The sequence below is a fragment of the Asparagus officinalis genome, chromosome 5, assembly GCF_001876935.1.
Source record: "Asparagus officinalis chromosome 5, Aspof.V1, whole genome shotgun sequence".
NCBI lineage: Eukaryota > Viridiplantae > Streptophyta > Magnoliopsida > Asparagales > Asparagaceae > Asparagus > Asparagus officinalis.
Window position 1 is genome coordinate 108,279,183 of NC_033798.1, and position 13,111 is coordinate 108,292,293.

Consider the following 13,111-nt stretch of genomic DNA (forward strand, 5'->3'; position numbering starts at 1 on the left):
TCGTTCGATCGATTATTGACATCTTTGGTGTGTGGCTCGTTGGATTGGTGGAGTATTGGATAAAGTAGTCGTTAGCTCTGTACCAAAACTTATCTTTGTGTTTCCCCGTACCTTGGATGGCGTCTTGGCTCGTGTTCAGCCAAGCAGACACAAGAAGCGTATCATCGTGGACAGTTTAATTTTCGGACCGCGTGTAAGCTTTCTTCTTCTTTGTGGTCGGTGTTTCTTGGGATGACACTTGTTGTGTTGCTGATTGCGAGAACTCATGGATGGGGTGATCTTCTTCTACAACGTCTGTGTAGAACGACGGGTATAAGGCCGATCATTCACCAATAAGGAGTTGTGAATAAAAGTTTTGGGAGTGATCCATAAGATTTGTAATTTGATGGGAAAATATAGAGTTTTTTATGAGAGAGTTGTGTGGAATGATTTGTGTAGTGAATTGAGTATTTATTGAATTTTTTTACTGTTCATGCCAATTTTTTAATCTCAACTGCTAATTTACTGTTCATGTCAATTTTAAAAAAATCTCAACGGCTAATTTTTAAACAGCTATTTCCAAACTGGACTCAAATATAGAGGGTTTTTTGTAAAAAAACATATTTTAGATAGGCTGCGAGCTTCTCCAAGCGCTCCCACAGGATGTTGTGGAGCGTTTGGAGCTCCATGAGCACAAACTCCTAGGCTGCCGTGGCCGGAGCATCTGCAGCAAGCCCTCACCCCACCTCCTAATGCTGAGGTGGCGGTGGGAGCTTACTGCAGATGCTCTAGCAAACTCCCAAGGCCTCTCCTTGGGTTGGCGTGGCACAGAGCCTAGGATCTTGTGCCACGGAGCTCCCAAGCGCTCCACAAATTTGTTGAGCGTTTGGGAGCTCCTAGCTATTAAAATTTACAAAAAAAACCCTACCTTTGAGTCTAATTTGGAAATAGCCGTTGAGATTTTTCAAAATTAACATGAACAGTAAATTAGCCGTTGAGATTTAAAAAATTAGCAAGAACAGTAAAAATTTTTCTATAAATACTCAATTCACTACACAAATCATTCCACACAACTCTCTCATAAAAAAAAACTCTATATTTTCCTATCAAATTACAAATCTTATGGATCCCTCCCAAAACTTTTATTCGCAACTCCTTAACGGTGAAGGATCGGCCTTATACCCGCCGTTCTACACAGACGTCGTAGAAGAAGGTCACCACATCCATGAGTTCTCGCAATCAGCAACACAACAAGTGTCATCCTAAGAAACACCGACCACAAAGAAGAAGAAGGCTTACACGCGGTCCGAAAATTAGACTGTCCACTGTTTGCGGTGAAAGTTGCTTGTTTCATTGCGAGATTCATTACAAACTTCAGACGTTTACAACGAATACAAAAATCAGTCTTTTTATAAGACTTTTACACAATGAAAGCAAAAAAAAGTTTACAACTTTATCAAACAAACGCAGAGATCGTTTATCGGTCTTCTGCTTGCGTGGGATCTTTGCCTGTGCCAGGGTTTATCCGTGGACCACCGTCAATCAGATCTGATTGCTGAAAAAAATTGGGCAGAGCTTCGTCTATCCGCGAAGGGATTGAGAAACTGTAGCTCTTATCTCGGCGAAGCGAGATAATCACTCTTCTTAAGATTACCGCAACGGGATAATCCTAAGGAACGGATCCGGGAAACTGTAGATCTGACGAATCTCTGTCTCTTGCGTTGAAGAACTCGATCCGATCTCTCCTCCTCCTCTCTGAAATCTATGTACTTTAAGTCTTCAATCTGGCAGGGCTTCGCCGAGGCACAAGAATTCCAGCTCTCTCCAAAAAATAAGGGTCTGAGGCTTGTATTTATAGGCACGAGACAAAAACTGCTTGGAGACACCTCAGGGTGTCTCAAACTTGGCCGAGACATCCTAGGGTGTCTCAAACTGCTCCGAGACACCCTAGGGTGTCTCAAACTGCTCCGAGACACCCTAGGGTGTCTCAACTTGGGCCAAGACACCCTTGGGTGTCTCGGCCTTGGCCGAGACACCACGTGGTGTCTCACCTAAGGTTGAGACGTATTTTCACCTCCTCGTCCGTTCCCGCCGTAATTTCTTCGTCCGAACTCGGATTTGAGTGATTCAAAGTGTGTTGGAAAGCTAACGAAGAGTTCTATAAGCTCCAATGATTAGATCATCTGTGGAATAAATGAGACACGAAGGAAATTCCATCTTTTGTAAGTGACACGAGGTTCCCGATCAGTTCGTATCCTTATTATTCTGAAACACCGTTGCTTCACATAGTTCGCCGATTCACTTCCAGCATTCGTCGACATCAATCAAGCTTCTGTGACTTGGATAGTGACGTTCATCGTCTTCTCTTAGCTTTGAGCTGTTCGTGGAGACCTATAGGCAATTTTCGATGCCTACAGATACCCCCTCCAAAGCGTTCCAGACTCGTTTCTTTTATAGAATAGGCTGGAATACTTTGGATATGATTGGTCCAGCCTTCGATTCGTGTAAAGGACCTGTAGTTAGCTTCAACTCTTGGCTCCTTCGATTTTTGGTTTATTCGATGCTTTGACGAATAGCCGAAGTCCTTCCGGCGCTGCGTTTATCGCCTGGCCGTCGTCGGAGTTTCGAGTCTACTACCGGTGAGTTGAGTTTTGCTCGTGTCATTGAGTTGACTTTGAACTGACTATCTCCGTCATGATACATTGATTCGCGTTGACTTTTTGATCGCAACGCGTTGACCGGTGTTGACCTAGGGTTACGTGTTGACCGGCGTTGACCCTAGGGTTTCGAACGTCGTACGTTGACACAGTTTATACTCGTACGTTTACTGGAGTATACACAGTTTAAGCTCTTAAGGTATTAGAGCACGGCGGTCCCAAGTATCGAGGTTGCAGGACCAACTGTTAAAGCTGATTCATCTGCATTTGTGGATCTTATCTTAATGTTGTTGGATAATTGGGTCACGAGACCAACTAACAGAGCTGATGCATCAATGACTCATACTTATAGAATTTTTGGCAAATTCTCAGCCATCAACGGGTTTGATGAGCCTTTACCGACTACCGTTTGAGTCGGGCTAGCATGCAAATTGTTTAGATCCGTTCTGCACATAACGTTGTGCTAAAAGAGTTAACTCTTTTAGTGCTACGACATTGAATACGTAGACTTCGTCTTTCTCACGGGAATAGACTACCCGGCAACGCGTGTTAGGCGCTGACTTATCCTTACTTAGGATTCAGGATAAAAATCCCCAGACTCGGATTCTGGTGTCTTCTTCAATCGGTAAAAGACTAAACCGGCAACGCGTGTTAGGCGTTGACTCATCCCTCCTTAGGCTTCGGGATGAAATTCCCCAGACTGGAATTCTGATGTCTTCTTCAATCGGTAAAAGACTAAACCGGCAACGCGTGTTAGGCGTAGACTTATCTCTATTTAGGAGTTGAGATAAAATTCCCCGTGTTAATAACAACCTGCCACAATGTTGAATATGTGGTCTTTTGTCCTTTTTACGGTCAAAGACTAACCGGCCATGTGTGTTAGACATAGGCTTTGGGATTTTTGGCAAACCCCCAGCCATCAACGGGTTTGACGTGCCTTTACCGATTACCGTTTGAATCGGGCTAGCATGTGAATTATTAAAACCCGTTTCACATGTAACGTTGTGCTAAGAGAATTGCTTCTCTTAGACTTAATGCTATGATTTTGAATACATAGACTTCGTCATTTCTTACGGGAATATGGCATCCGGCAACGCGTATTAGGCGTTGACTCATCCCTACTTAGGATTCGGGATGAAAGTCCCCAGAATTGTACTCTGGTGTCTTTTTCAATCGGTGAAAGACTAAACCGGCAACGCGTGTTGGGCGTTGACTTATCCCTTCTTAGGATTTGGGATAAAATTCCCCGTACCTGTGAGGCACAGATTTTGGGAGTTGAAAAAGATGGTGTCTTCTCTTGGGGCAAAGACGAACCCGAAATAGGAGAGGAAGAATTTTATATTCTATCTCCCGACACTGAGGAAGAAGAATTTTATATTCTATCTTCAGCTGGAAAGGAGACTCGAGGTGGGATCTCCACCCCCAGAATCCGGAAAGGTGAAACTAAGAGTGGGATCTCCACTCCGAGAATCAGAAAGGTTCAAACGACCCTAACTTTTATAGGATTGGTCATTCGATCCAAAAAGAGTCCCTCATTTATTGAGGAAAAAGTCCAATTTTGACCCTAACTTTTATAGGTTTGGCTGAAAAAGGAAAAGATGGAAGTCTTTCGTTTATCGAAAAGGATAACTCAATCTTAGTCCTAACTATCTGCAGGTTTGACTAAGTAAAGTTGGAGACAATCCTAACTTTTATAGGTTTGACTTTAGAAATTGCCATGAATTGGCGGATGGAAAATTTAGTGGACCCACCGTCAATTGACTTGATCAGTGGGGGATTTTTGTGAGGAAAGATTAATCTGTCAAAAGGATCGAATCTCGTCTCAACAAGATAACTCATGAGAATTAGTGAATTTGATAACAATAATGGAAAACATTCTAACCTTTAGAGTTTAAATGTGGATGTTTTAATTATCACTTTTGTAGTGATTGGGTTATCCCTAAGAATATCACCCGTGGTATTCTTTTGAGAACTTCCCGATACATGAATAATCCACCCCCAGCTTCCCTTGTGGAACTGGGTCCGACATTGTACTCAATTGGGTGTCCGGATTATCCTTAAGAATATCAGGCATAGTATTCTCCAGGAACTTCCCGTGAAAGAAAGGAAATAGTTTAGACTCATATACCTGTTGGAGTATGTAAGGAAGCAGTTTAACCTCATGCACTTGTTGGAGGATTGAGAAGCAGTTTATACTCGTATACTATTTGGAGTGTTTTTTCGACTTAATTGAGCGATATAACGCCGGCTTCAACCAAGGTTTGGATGCTATTCTTAAGAGCAAAGCACTCCTTGGTGGGATGAACGACCCTCCTGTGGTATACACAGTACTTTGGGTCCGTAGTGTTGTCAGCTTCCTTCTGATTTGTGATAGGTGGTAGCTTGATCTTGTTGCTTCCAAGGAGGGATTCGAAGATGGCTGGAACGTCTTCGTCCTTGAATGAGTACTCTTTTTTGAGTCTCGGGTCCGAAGTCTTTTGCTGCCTTCGGGATTGCCGTTGTGACGTTTGATTAGCACCACCAGTAGCTGCAGGTGCTTTGCCCTTACCACGAGAGGCGAAGTTTGAGTTCAGAGGATTAGCCGTCGGTAGGTTCCTCTCGGTCTTCTTCCTTCGGAGGAAGCGTTCGGCTTGTTCACCGTGCACCTTCAAGTCTTTCCAAGTGTTAGACGGCGCCGTTCCCATTACCTCCAACACGTCCAATGCGAGGTTGTTGTGGCAAGTCTGGAGGATGAACTCCTCAGTGATCGGGTCTCGACAGTTCATCGCCTTGTTCCGGAACCTCTTAACGAAGGTGTCGACCAACTCCCCGTCCTTTTGTTTCTCGTCGAGCAACGTTCCGATGGATATCTTGGTGTCGTCGTCGAAGAAATTAGCGAGGAATTTTGTCTCCATGTCGTCCCAGCTATTCACGCTTCCTGGCTTGAGGCGACGATACCAATCGAAGGCGGCTCCACGAAGAGTGCCAACGAAGGACCGTACCATCAGAGGCTCATTACCAGAGATAACACCCAGGTGCGATTTGAAGTAAATCAAATGTTGCGTGGGTGAACCCTTCCCATCAAACGGCGTGAAGTTAATTAGACTGGACTTCGCCGGATAGGGGATTGATTCTCATTCTCGTGGGTATGGACATGGAATGCCGGTCTTCTTTACCTCTTGAGCAGACATTAAAGCATTAATTTTGCTCTCGAGATCCTTCATCTTTTCGTCCTCACCTATATCATGTTTTGGATAATTTCCGAGAGGAATAATGCGGCCACCCCCAGTGTTATTATCTTTGGCAGAACCACCCCCAGCGTTGTTATCTGTAGGGTGTGCATTTGAACCACACCCAGTATTTTTGGGAGGTGCATCGGCCATGATGATTTTGTCCATTTCTGGATCGCTGTCAACTACGGTGTTCTGGGTACGACGGCTGGATTCAACTAGCTGATTCGACAAAGCTCGGATTTGTTGGTCGTGCATTTGTCTCATCTCCTGCATGGCCATTTCCATTTCGATTTTGAATGCTTCTTTCTGCTTGGCTAGAGCATTCTCAATGATTTTGGCTATTTGCTCGGTGTTGACCATGAACACTTCCCGAGCTTGTCCTATGCTAGACGTTGTATCATCAGAGGCGATTACGGAATAAGAATCCGAGAGTTTGTCATCGGAATGTATTCTTTCATGGACGCCCTGGTAATCATTATGTCCAACGGTTTCTAGCTGAAGCTGAGATATTTGTTGGGTTATTCCCGAACTGACTCTTCTTCCTGTAGAGAAATTAGGGTTGAAACCACTTGAAACAATCGGAGATTTTCCCTTATTGACCATGTTGATGGTAACTTCTGGGAATTCATCATCTCGATCAACCGATCCTCTTTGGTGGAAACGCCTTGATTTGGGCTTCGTCGTTCCATCGGAGATCCTCTCGAATACCGAGACCCTCTGTGAAGCGGTCTTGGGGCAGCTACACGCTGATAATACTGCCCTAATAATTTTGATACACGGACAGTGAGAGTCTGCTTTTCGGGTACTTCTCTTTCGAGATTTATTCGTACCCCCCAGCCCGATAGTACAACTCATCGACGTTACGGTCGGAATAACTTATCGGCTGTTTACATAAATTCTCAGGTATAACGCGTTCGTCTGTCTGACGCGTTTTCCTCTGAGTAAACATTGTCTTGTTGGCATCTACAGGAGTCACACGTTTGGAATCTCACCCTTGTGAAGGTGAAACCTTAACGGGCTCCTGGTTTTCTGCACGCACCGCCAAGCGGGCCGTTGTTTGAATCAATTTGTTAGGAGGTTGCGTACGACCCCCAGTCCGGATGTTTGCTCGGGGTTCCTTCAATGGTCCCAAGCGTTCTTTAATAAGTGCTTTGCCTTGATCCTCGTGCAAAAGACCCAGGCGTTCCGCTATCACTTTCCTGCCTCTGGATATGTCCATATTGTTACGGAGCTTCACCGGAGGTATGGGATTAAAAGGAACGAGATCTGAACTCGACGAAAGCTGGGAACCAGCTTTGGATCTGGACTCAACCGAGAGACACAACTGATGTCTTTTATCGGGTAGGGACGCTGACTTAGCCTTCGGCACCCAAACTTGTTTGGATCTCGGCGATCTCTTAACTGCCTCTTTCTTTTGCATTTCCTGTGCTTTTCGCACAAGGGTCCGGGCATGCGCAAGCAAGGCGCAGCGCTTCTGGATTCGCTCCTCGAGAGTTGAGCGGGTTCTTTTAACACGAACCCATTCGTTAGTTGGAGATTGAGAGGAGGATTCCGATGCTGGTCGTAGCAACAGATTAGCCACTTGGCGCTTTCTGAACTCCAGATCTGCTTGGTAATGGAGTCCATCCACCTGATCCAAAGCCTTGGCGAATTGGCGCGCGAGGCGTTGGTGTTTCCTTTGACGTGCTCTCTTTGATAGAGTTGGCGCACCTTCAGCAGTCGACTCCTTAATCGTGAAGGAGTTCAGATCTGCAGATCTGGTCTCATTGGATGCCGGCAGACCGTTGCAAGGTACGACTGTAGCATCGGCTACGGGGAGATCGATTTCTTGGGTCTTCAGATCTGGAGACCGACGGATCTTCTGGGAGGAGGAGGCCTTCCTGCACCTGCAAGGAGAGGCAGATCTGGAGGAGGAGGAGGAGACATACTCCTCGAACTTCTGTTGATCGAATTCATATTCGATCTCTTCATTCACCCGGATCTTGAATACCGGTTGCGTCACGACAGCCTCGGCAGCGAGGCTGTTGGCTCCCACCGTGGTCGCCAGTTTGTTTGCGGTGAAAGTTGCTTGTTTCATTGCGAGATTCATTACAAACTTCAGACGTTTACAACGAATACAAAAATTAGTCTTTTTATAAGACTTTTACACAATGAAAGCAAAAAAAGTTTATAACTTTATCAAACAAACGCAGAGATCATTTATCGGTCTTCTGCTTGCGTGAGATCTTTGTCTGTGCCGGGGTTTATCCGTGGACCACCGTCGATCAGATCTGATTGCTGAAAAAATTGAGCAGAGCTTCGTCTATCCGCGAAGGGATTGAGAAACTGTAGCTCTCGGCGAAGCGAGATAATCACTCTTCTTAAGATTACCGCAACGGGATAATCCTAAGGAACGGATCCGGGAAACTGTAGATCTGACGAATCTCTGTCTCTTGCGTTGAAGAACTCGATCCGATCTCTCCTCCTCCTCTCTGAAATCTGTGCACTTTAAGTCTTCAATCCGGCCTTCAGTCTTCAATCCGGCAGGGCTTCGGCTAATCTTCCAAAAATTCCAGATCTCTAAAAAGTGAGGGTCTGAGGCTTGTATTTATAGGCAGGGGACAAAAACTGCTTAGAGACACCTCAGGGTGTCTCAAACTTGGCCGAGACACCCTAGGGTGTCTCAAACTGCTCCGAGACACCCTAGGGTGTCTCAAACTGCTCCGAGACACCCTAGGGTGTCTCAACTTGGGCCGAGACACCCTAGGGTGTCTCGGCCTTGGCCGAGACACCACGTGGTGTCTTACCTAAGGTTGAGACGTATTTTCACCTCCTCGTCCGTTCCCGCCGTAATTTCTTTGTCCGAACTCGGATTTGAGTGATTCAAAGTGCGTTGGAAAGCTAACGAAGAGTTCTATAAGCTCCAATGATTAGATCGTCTGTGGAATAAATGAGACACAAAGGGAATTCCGTCTTTTGTAAGTGACATGAGGTTCCCGATCAGTTCGTATCCTTATTATTCTGAAACTCCGTTGCTTCACATAGTTCGCCGATTCACTTCCAGCGTTCGTCGACGTCAATCAAGCTTCTGTGACTTGGATAGTGACGTTCATCGTCTTCTTTTAGCTTTGAGCTGTTCGTGGAGACCTATAGGCAATTTTTGATGCCTACATCCATGAGGATAAGTTTTTTGTGTCTGCTTGGCTAAACAGGAGCCAAGACGTCATCTAATGTACGGGGCAACACAAAGATAAGTTTTGGCACAAAACTAACGACTACTTTATCCAATACTTCACCGATCCAACAAGCCGCACACCAAAGATGTCAATAATCAATCGAACGAACCTCTTCGGGCTCTCAATCGACGTACTTTCCCCGATCCGAACATAGTCGTCAACGGAGTCAGCGGATGCTCCATATGCGAGCATTCACATAGCTGTAGTAATCTTTTGAAGGCTAGTCCTAACTGTCCAGCATCATTCCTCTTTTGGACGAAGTAATCGTCATGTTCGACGACTGCGTTGTGGATTTGAAGGAATAACGAACACGACATTCTGAATCTTCGACGAAAATAATGAAGATGATAGGTTGGTGTGTCTGCAAAATAATATTGGAACAACCGATTGTGGCCTTCTAATTGGTTTCGATGGAGCACGATACGTCTTTTTTGTTGACGTGAAGTTTAACTTTCTCTTGTTCTTCTTCCTCGACAACAACATCTCCCATAAGAAGGAACATCTTCATCATTTCATCATCGCTTGAGCTAGATGAGCTAGACATTTTGTTGTGGGAGATGATGGGTTTCATCATTTCATCATCGCTTGAGCTAGATGAGCTAGACATTTTGTTGTGGGAGATGATGGGTTGAGGTGAGAAGGCGTCGAATTTTAAGATGAGCTAGACATTTTGTTGTGGGAGATGATGGGTTGAGGTGAGAAGGCGTCGAATTTTATAGGAATCGGTCGGTTGACGGTCAAAGTGCCCGATACCTCGAACTTCATGCCCAACGGATAGGAATCTGTCAGCTGTTAGTGAAAGTGCATGCTCTCTCGAAGACCATGTCCAACGGATATGAATCTGTCTGTTGTCGGTGGAATTAAATAAAAGAGGTTTTAATATAATTGAAAGTAATGTGTAACAAAACTAAAATAGAAGAGGTATTTTTTTATATTGTTGGAACTCCTAACTAGGAGTTTGTTGGAGATCAACATTAGTTAGGAGGTCTCTCATGTGATGTGGCATTGAAAATGGTGGGCCATGTCTTGAGAGGTCTTGAGAGCTCTCCAACAAGGACTCCTAACTAGGAACTTGTTGGAGATGCTCTAAATATAATAAATATAAGTAAGGAGAAATTTTTTTAAAAGATCATTTTTGAAATTTTATTAGCAAAATTAACCTATTTTTAGTATAATTAACAAAATCAACCTCTTTTTGGCCAACCAGTCCCGTGTATTTAGTGGTGCATAATTACACTCTAATGAAGTTTAATTAATCTTGTATATTTTTAAAACTTAATTAGCATATGATTAGCCAACACTAATTACAAGGGACTACTAGTCCCTTATATTTTAAAAACTATATTTTGCAAAATCAATAAAAGAGGTTAATTTTGCTAATTAAATCCACAAAAAAGTTGATTTTGCTAATAAAGTTCCAGAAACTGTCTTTTTTTTTTAATTCCATATAAGTAATTGTCCGAAAAGATATGTGTAAGTTGCACAAAAGCCCCCCACTACCAAAAGCTTTGCCACCCTATTTTTCTACTGTTTATGAATGGTGCCATACTTTTTTCCTGAATTTCTTTAAATAAGGTTCTGATGATCATCAAAGAGAAACATATGTCATTTATTATTATTTTGCGAAAAACGTGACACACTCCCACTACTTGAAATTTTGAGATAACCTCTCAGGTGACTTCACATAGCATTAGTTAACTTATGTTTACTAAACTTCAACAATATTTATAGCTGTGTACATCATCACTAGATAACATGATTAGTAGGTATCTAATAATTACCAACGTATTCCAATTATCTACTTTTTCTACTTATAAACTACTCATGATTCATTGTGAAAGTAATGTTAAGGATATCACGTGCAGTTATTTAGATGGTACCGAAAAAAAACTAAAAATGCCATTTCATAAATCAAGTAAATGTTATAAACGGATAAATATACAGATAAGTGCAAAATTGTATAATGGAATCTAAAGAAAAGAGGCACATAGAGAACTTGTGGAGGATATAGAATGTTAAGAGAGGCAATACGGCAAAAAGTACGATTTAGAATTAAAGATAAATAAATTATCAAACAAGTTTACATCCAATAGGGAACCCCCTTATCTCAAAAGACATGTTTTTAAGGTGTATCAGACACTCCATTACTTTATTAGACCCATCATCATAGATATCTAAAGAGCTCATCATATTCACAATTGTTTCAGATCATAGAGAAAACAGCAACTAGATCAATCCAGCCCCACAATTTCAGGTGTCTCAACCGCTGGAGCGGTCTCCTCAACTGCTGGAATGGTATCCTCAACTGCTCTGAAGATATGCACTCTCATTTCATTTGGACCTATGAGCTCAAAAGCACAATAATCACCGACATCGAGATTATTACCCTGAGCAAATTCACCCCACCCAATAGAGAGACGATCTCTATCTTTCTCGGCTGCAACGTAGGCCACTGTCCATGACCTTCCATTTGGATCCCTCAGCGTCATGCTTGTCTTTTTACGAGGGAGGTGTTTCTTTGAGAAGCTAAGTGGGAACCTCTGCATTAAGTTTGTGTATAATCAATAAACAAACATGGCAGCAAACAAAAATTAAACGGAGTGATACTTGAAAGAGAATCTTAATAACAAAGATTTTTCAAAATCAAAACCTTGGATACCTTTGATTTCAATAATTAGACCTGGCAGATGTGAAAATGGGAACAAATGACCAGATACGACTTCTAGCTTAGGAGGAGGTTTAATAGAAGAGTAAAATGCACATAGACCCCATGTAGTATCATAGTTGTGAACTTACTACTGTTGTAGTTTCATTATTGCAGATAGACCCCTTGGGTTAAATTTATTTTAAATCTTTTACCCTGGATGACAATTTGACATATATTGTCCCTGGGTGAAATTAGCACGTCTATCTGAAAGTAAAAGAGTCGAAAAATAATAATAATCAAGAATTAACTGCAGATAAACCCCCAGTACTATCACCAAAAAAATTTAGGGTGGTCTATCTGCAACAACAGAATGACGGGCTAGAAAGTATTCTACAGGGAGCCTATGTGCAGTCAATATTGGTTAACTGAACAGAGAGATTTTTCTGAACAAAAGCCCCCACATTACGATTCCAAAGTCAGCAGAAAGGAATTTGAAGGAATTCTAAGGAGGGTGGATGAAATGGATGGAATTGTTCATGAAGAAAAGTCAACTAATGTTACTAATCTATGACTAAAAGTACCAATGAGAGCTGAAAATAACATATTTCTAAAAGGACAAGTTAAATTAGCTGAGCAATGTGTGAAGTGTATTTATAAGCATAAATACTTCAATTGAATTAGTCAGATGTTCTAAAGATATGATTATCCATAGAGTAGAATATTATTATGCCTGACTCACCATTCGCTCGTAAATGCTGCTAAGTGCCATGGGTCTAATTACAAAGGGAAGATCTGAGCTGAAGGACCTAGCAGCTTCTTCAGCTCGCAATTGTTCTGTTGTCGTCACTAGGCGTCTTCTTGAAAAATACCCTCTTTCATTAGGGTTTTCTGAAGCAATCGAACTAGACGATAGTTCTTCTGTTTCAAGTTTTACTTTCCCTTCTTCATTAGGACTAAGAGTTGCAACACGACTTCCTAATAGTACAACAAAAATAATAAAAAGTGAGTAATGGTCTGACATGTAAAACGACATGATATGCCACAGAACTTCATGTGCATTAATTATTTTATATACAAGGTGCATCTCCCCCACTTGAAACTTCGTAGCCAATCTTCCTTTTAACCACCGCACCATAGAAAAATAGAAATATAGTGACTGCTACATGGGACTTGTTTCTGCCCAATGAACATAAACAAAAAAAATTTAAGAAAAAGAAAAAGAAACGTAAGGATCTTTTGACTAGCTCATCTCAAGCAAAATTCAAGTGATCTTTTGTTGCTTCCACTAGTATTTTGGTTTTATTAAAAGGATTGACCTTCTACAAAAATGTTTAAAGTAGGAATGGATGAAGTTTAACTTTGCTCAAGCTCCAATTTTTAACATTGATCAAATTTGTACGC

At 42.4% G+C, this 13,111-nt stretch overlaps 1 protein-coding gene across 1 annotated transcript in view; it reads right to left on the minus strand.

The window, feature by feature from the left end:
* LOC109840593 (B3 domain-containing protein Os01g0723500-like) overlaps positions 11,092 to 13,111 on the minus strand; it is a 7,981-nt gene continuing 5,961 nt past the window's right edge. The window contains exons 5-6 of the mRNA XM_020409306.1: positions 12,450 to 12,685; positions 11,092 to 11,603 (exon numbers count right to left, since the gene is read on the minus strand). Of these exons, the coding sequence (XP_020264895.1) occupies positions 11,295 to 11,603; positions 12,450 to 12,685 (545 nt within the window). The 3' untranslated portion in view covers positions 11,092 to 11,294. The remainder of the gene's footprint in view (positions 11,604 to 12,449; positions 12,686 to 13,111) is intronic.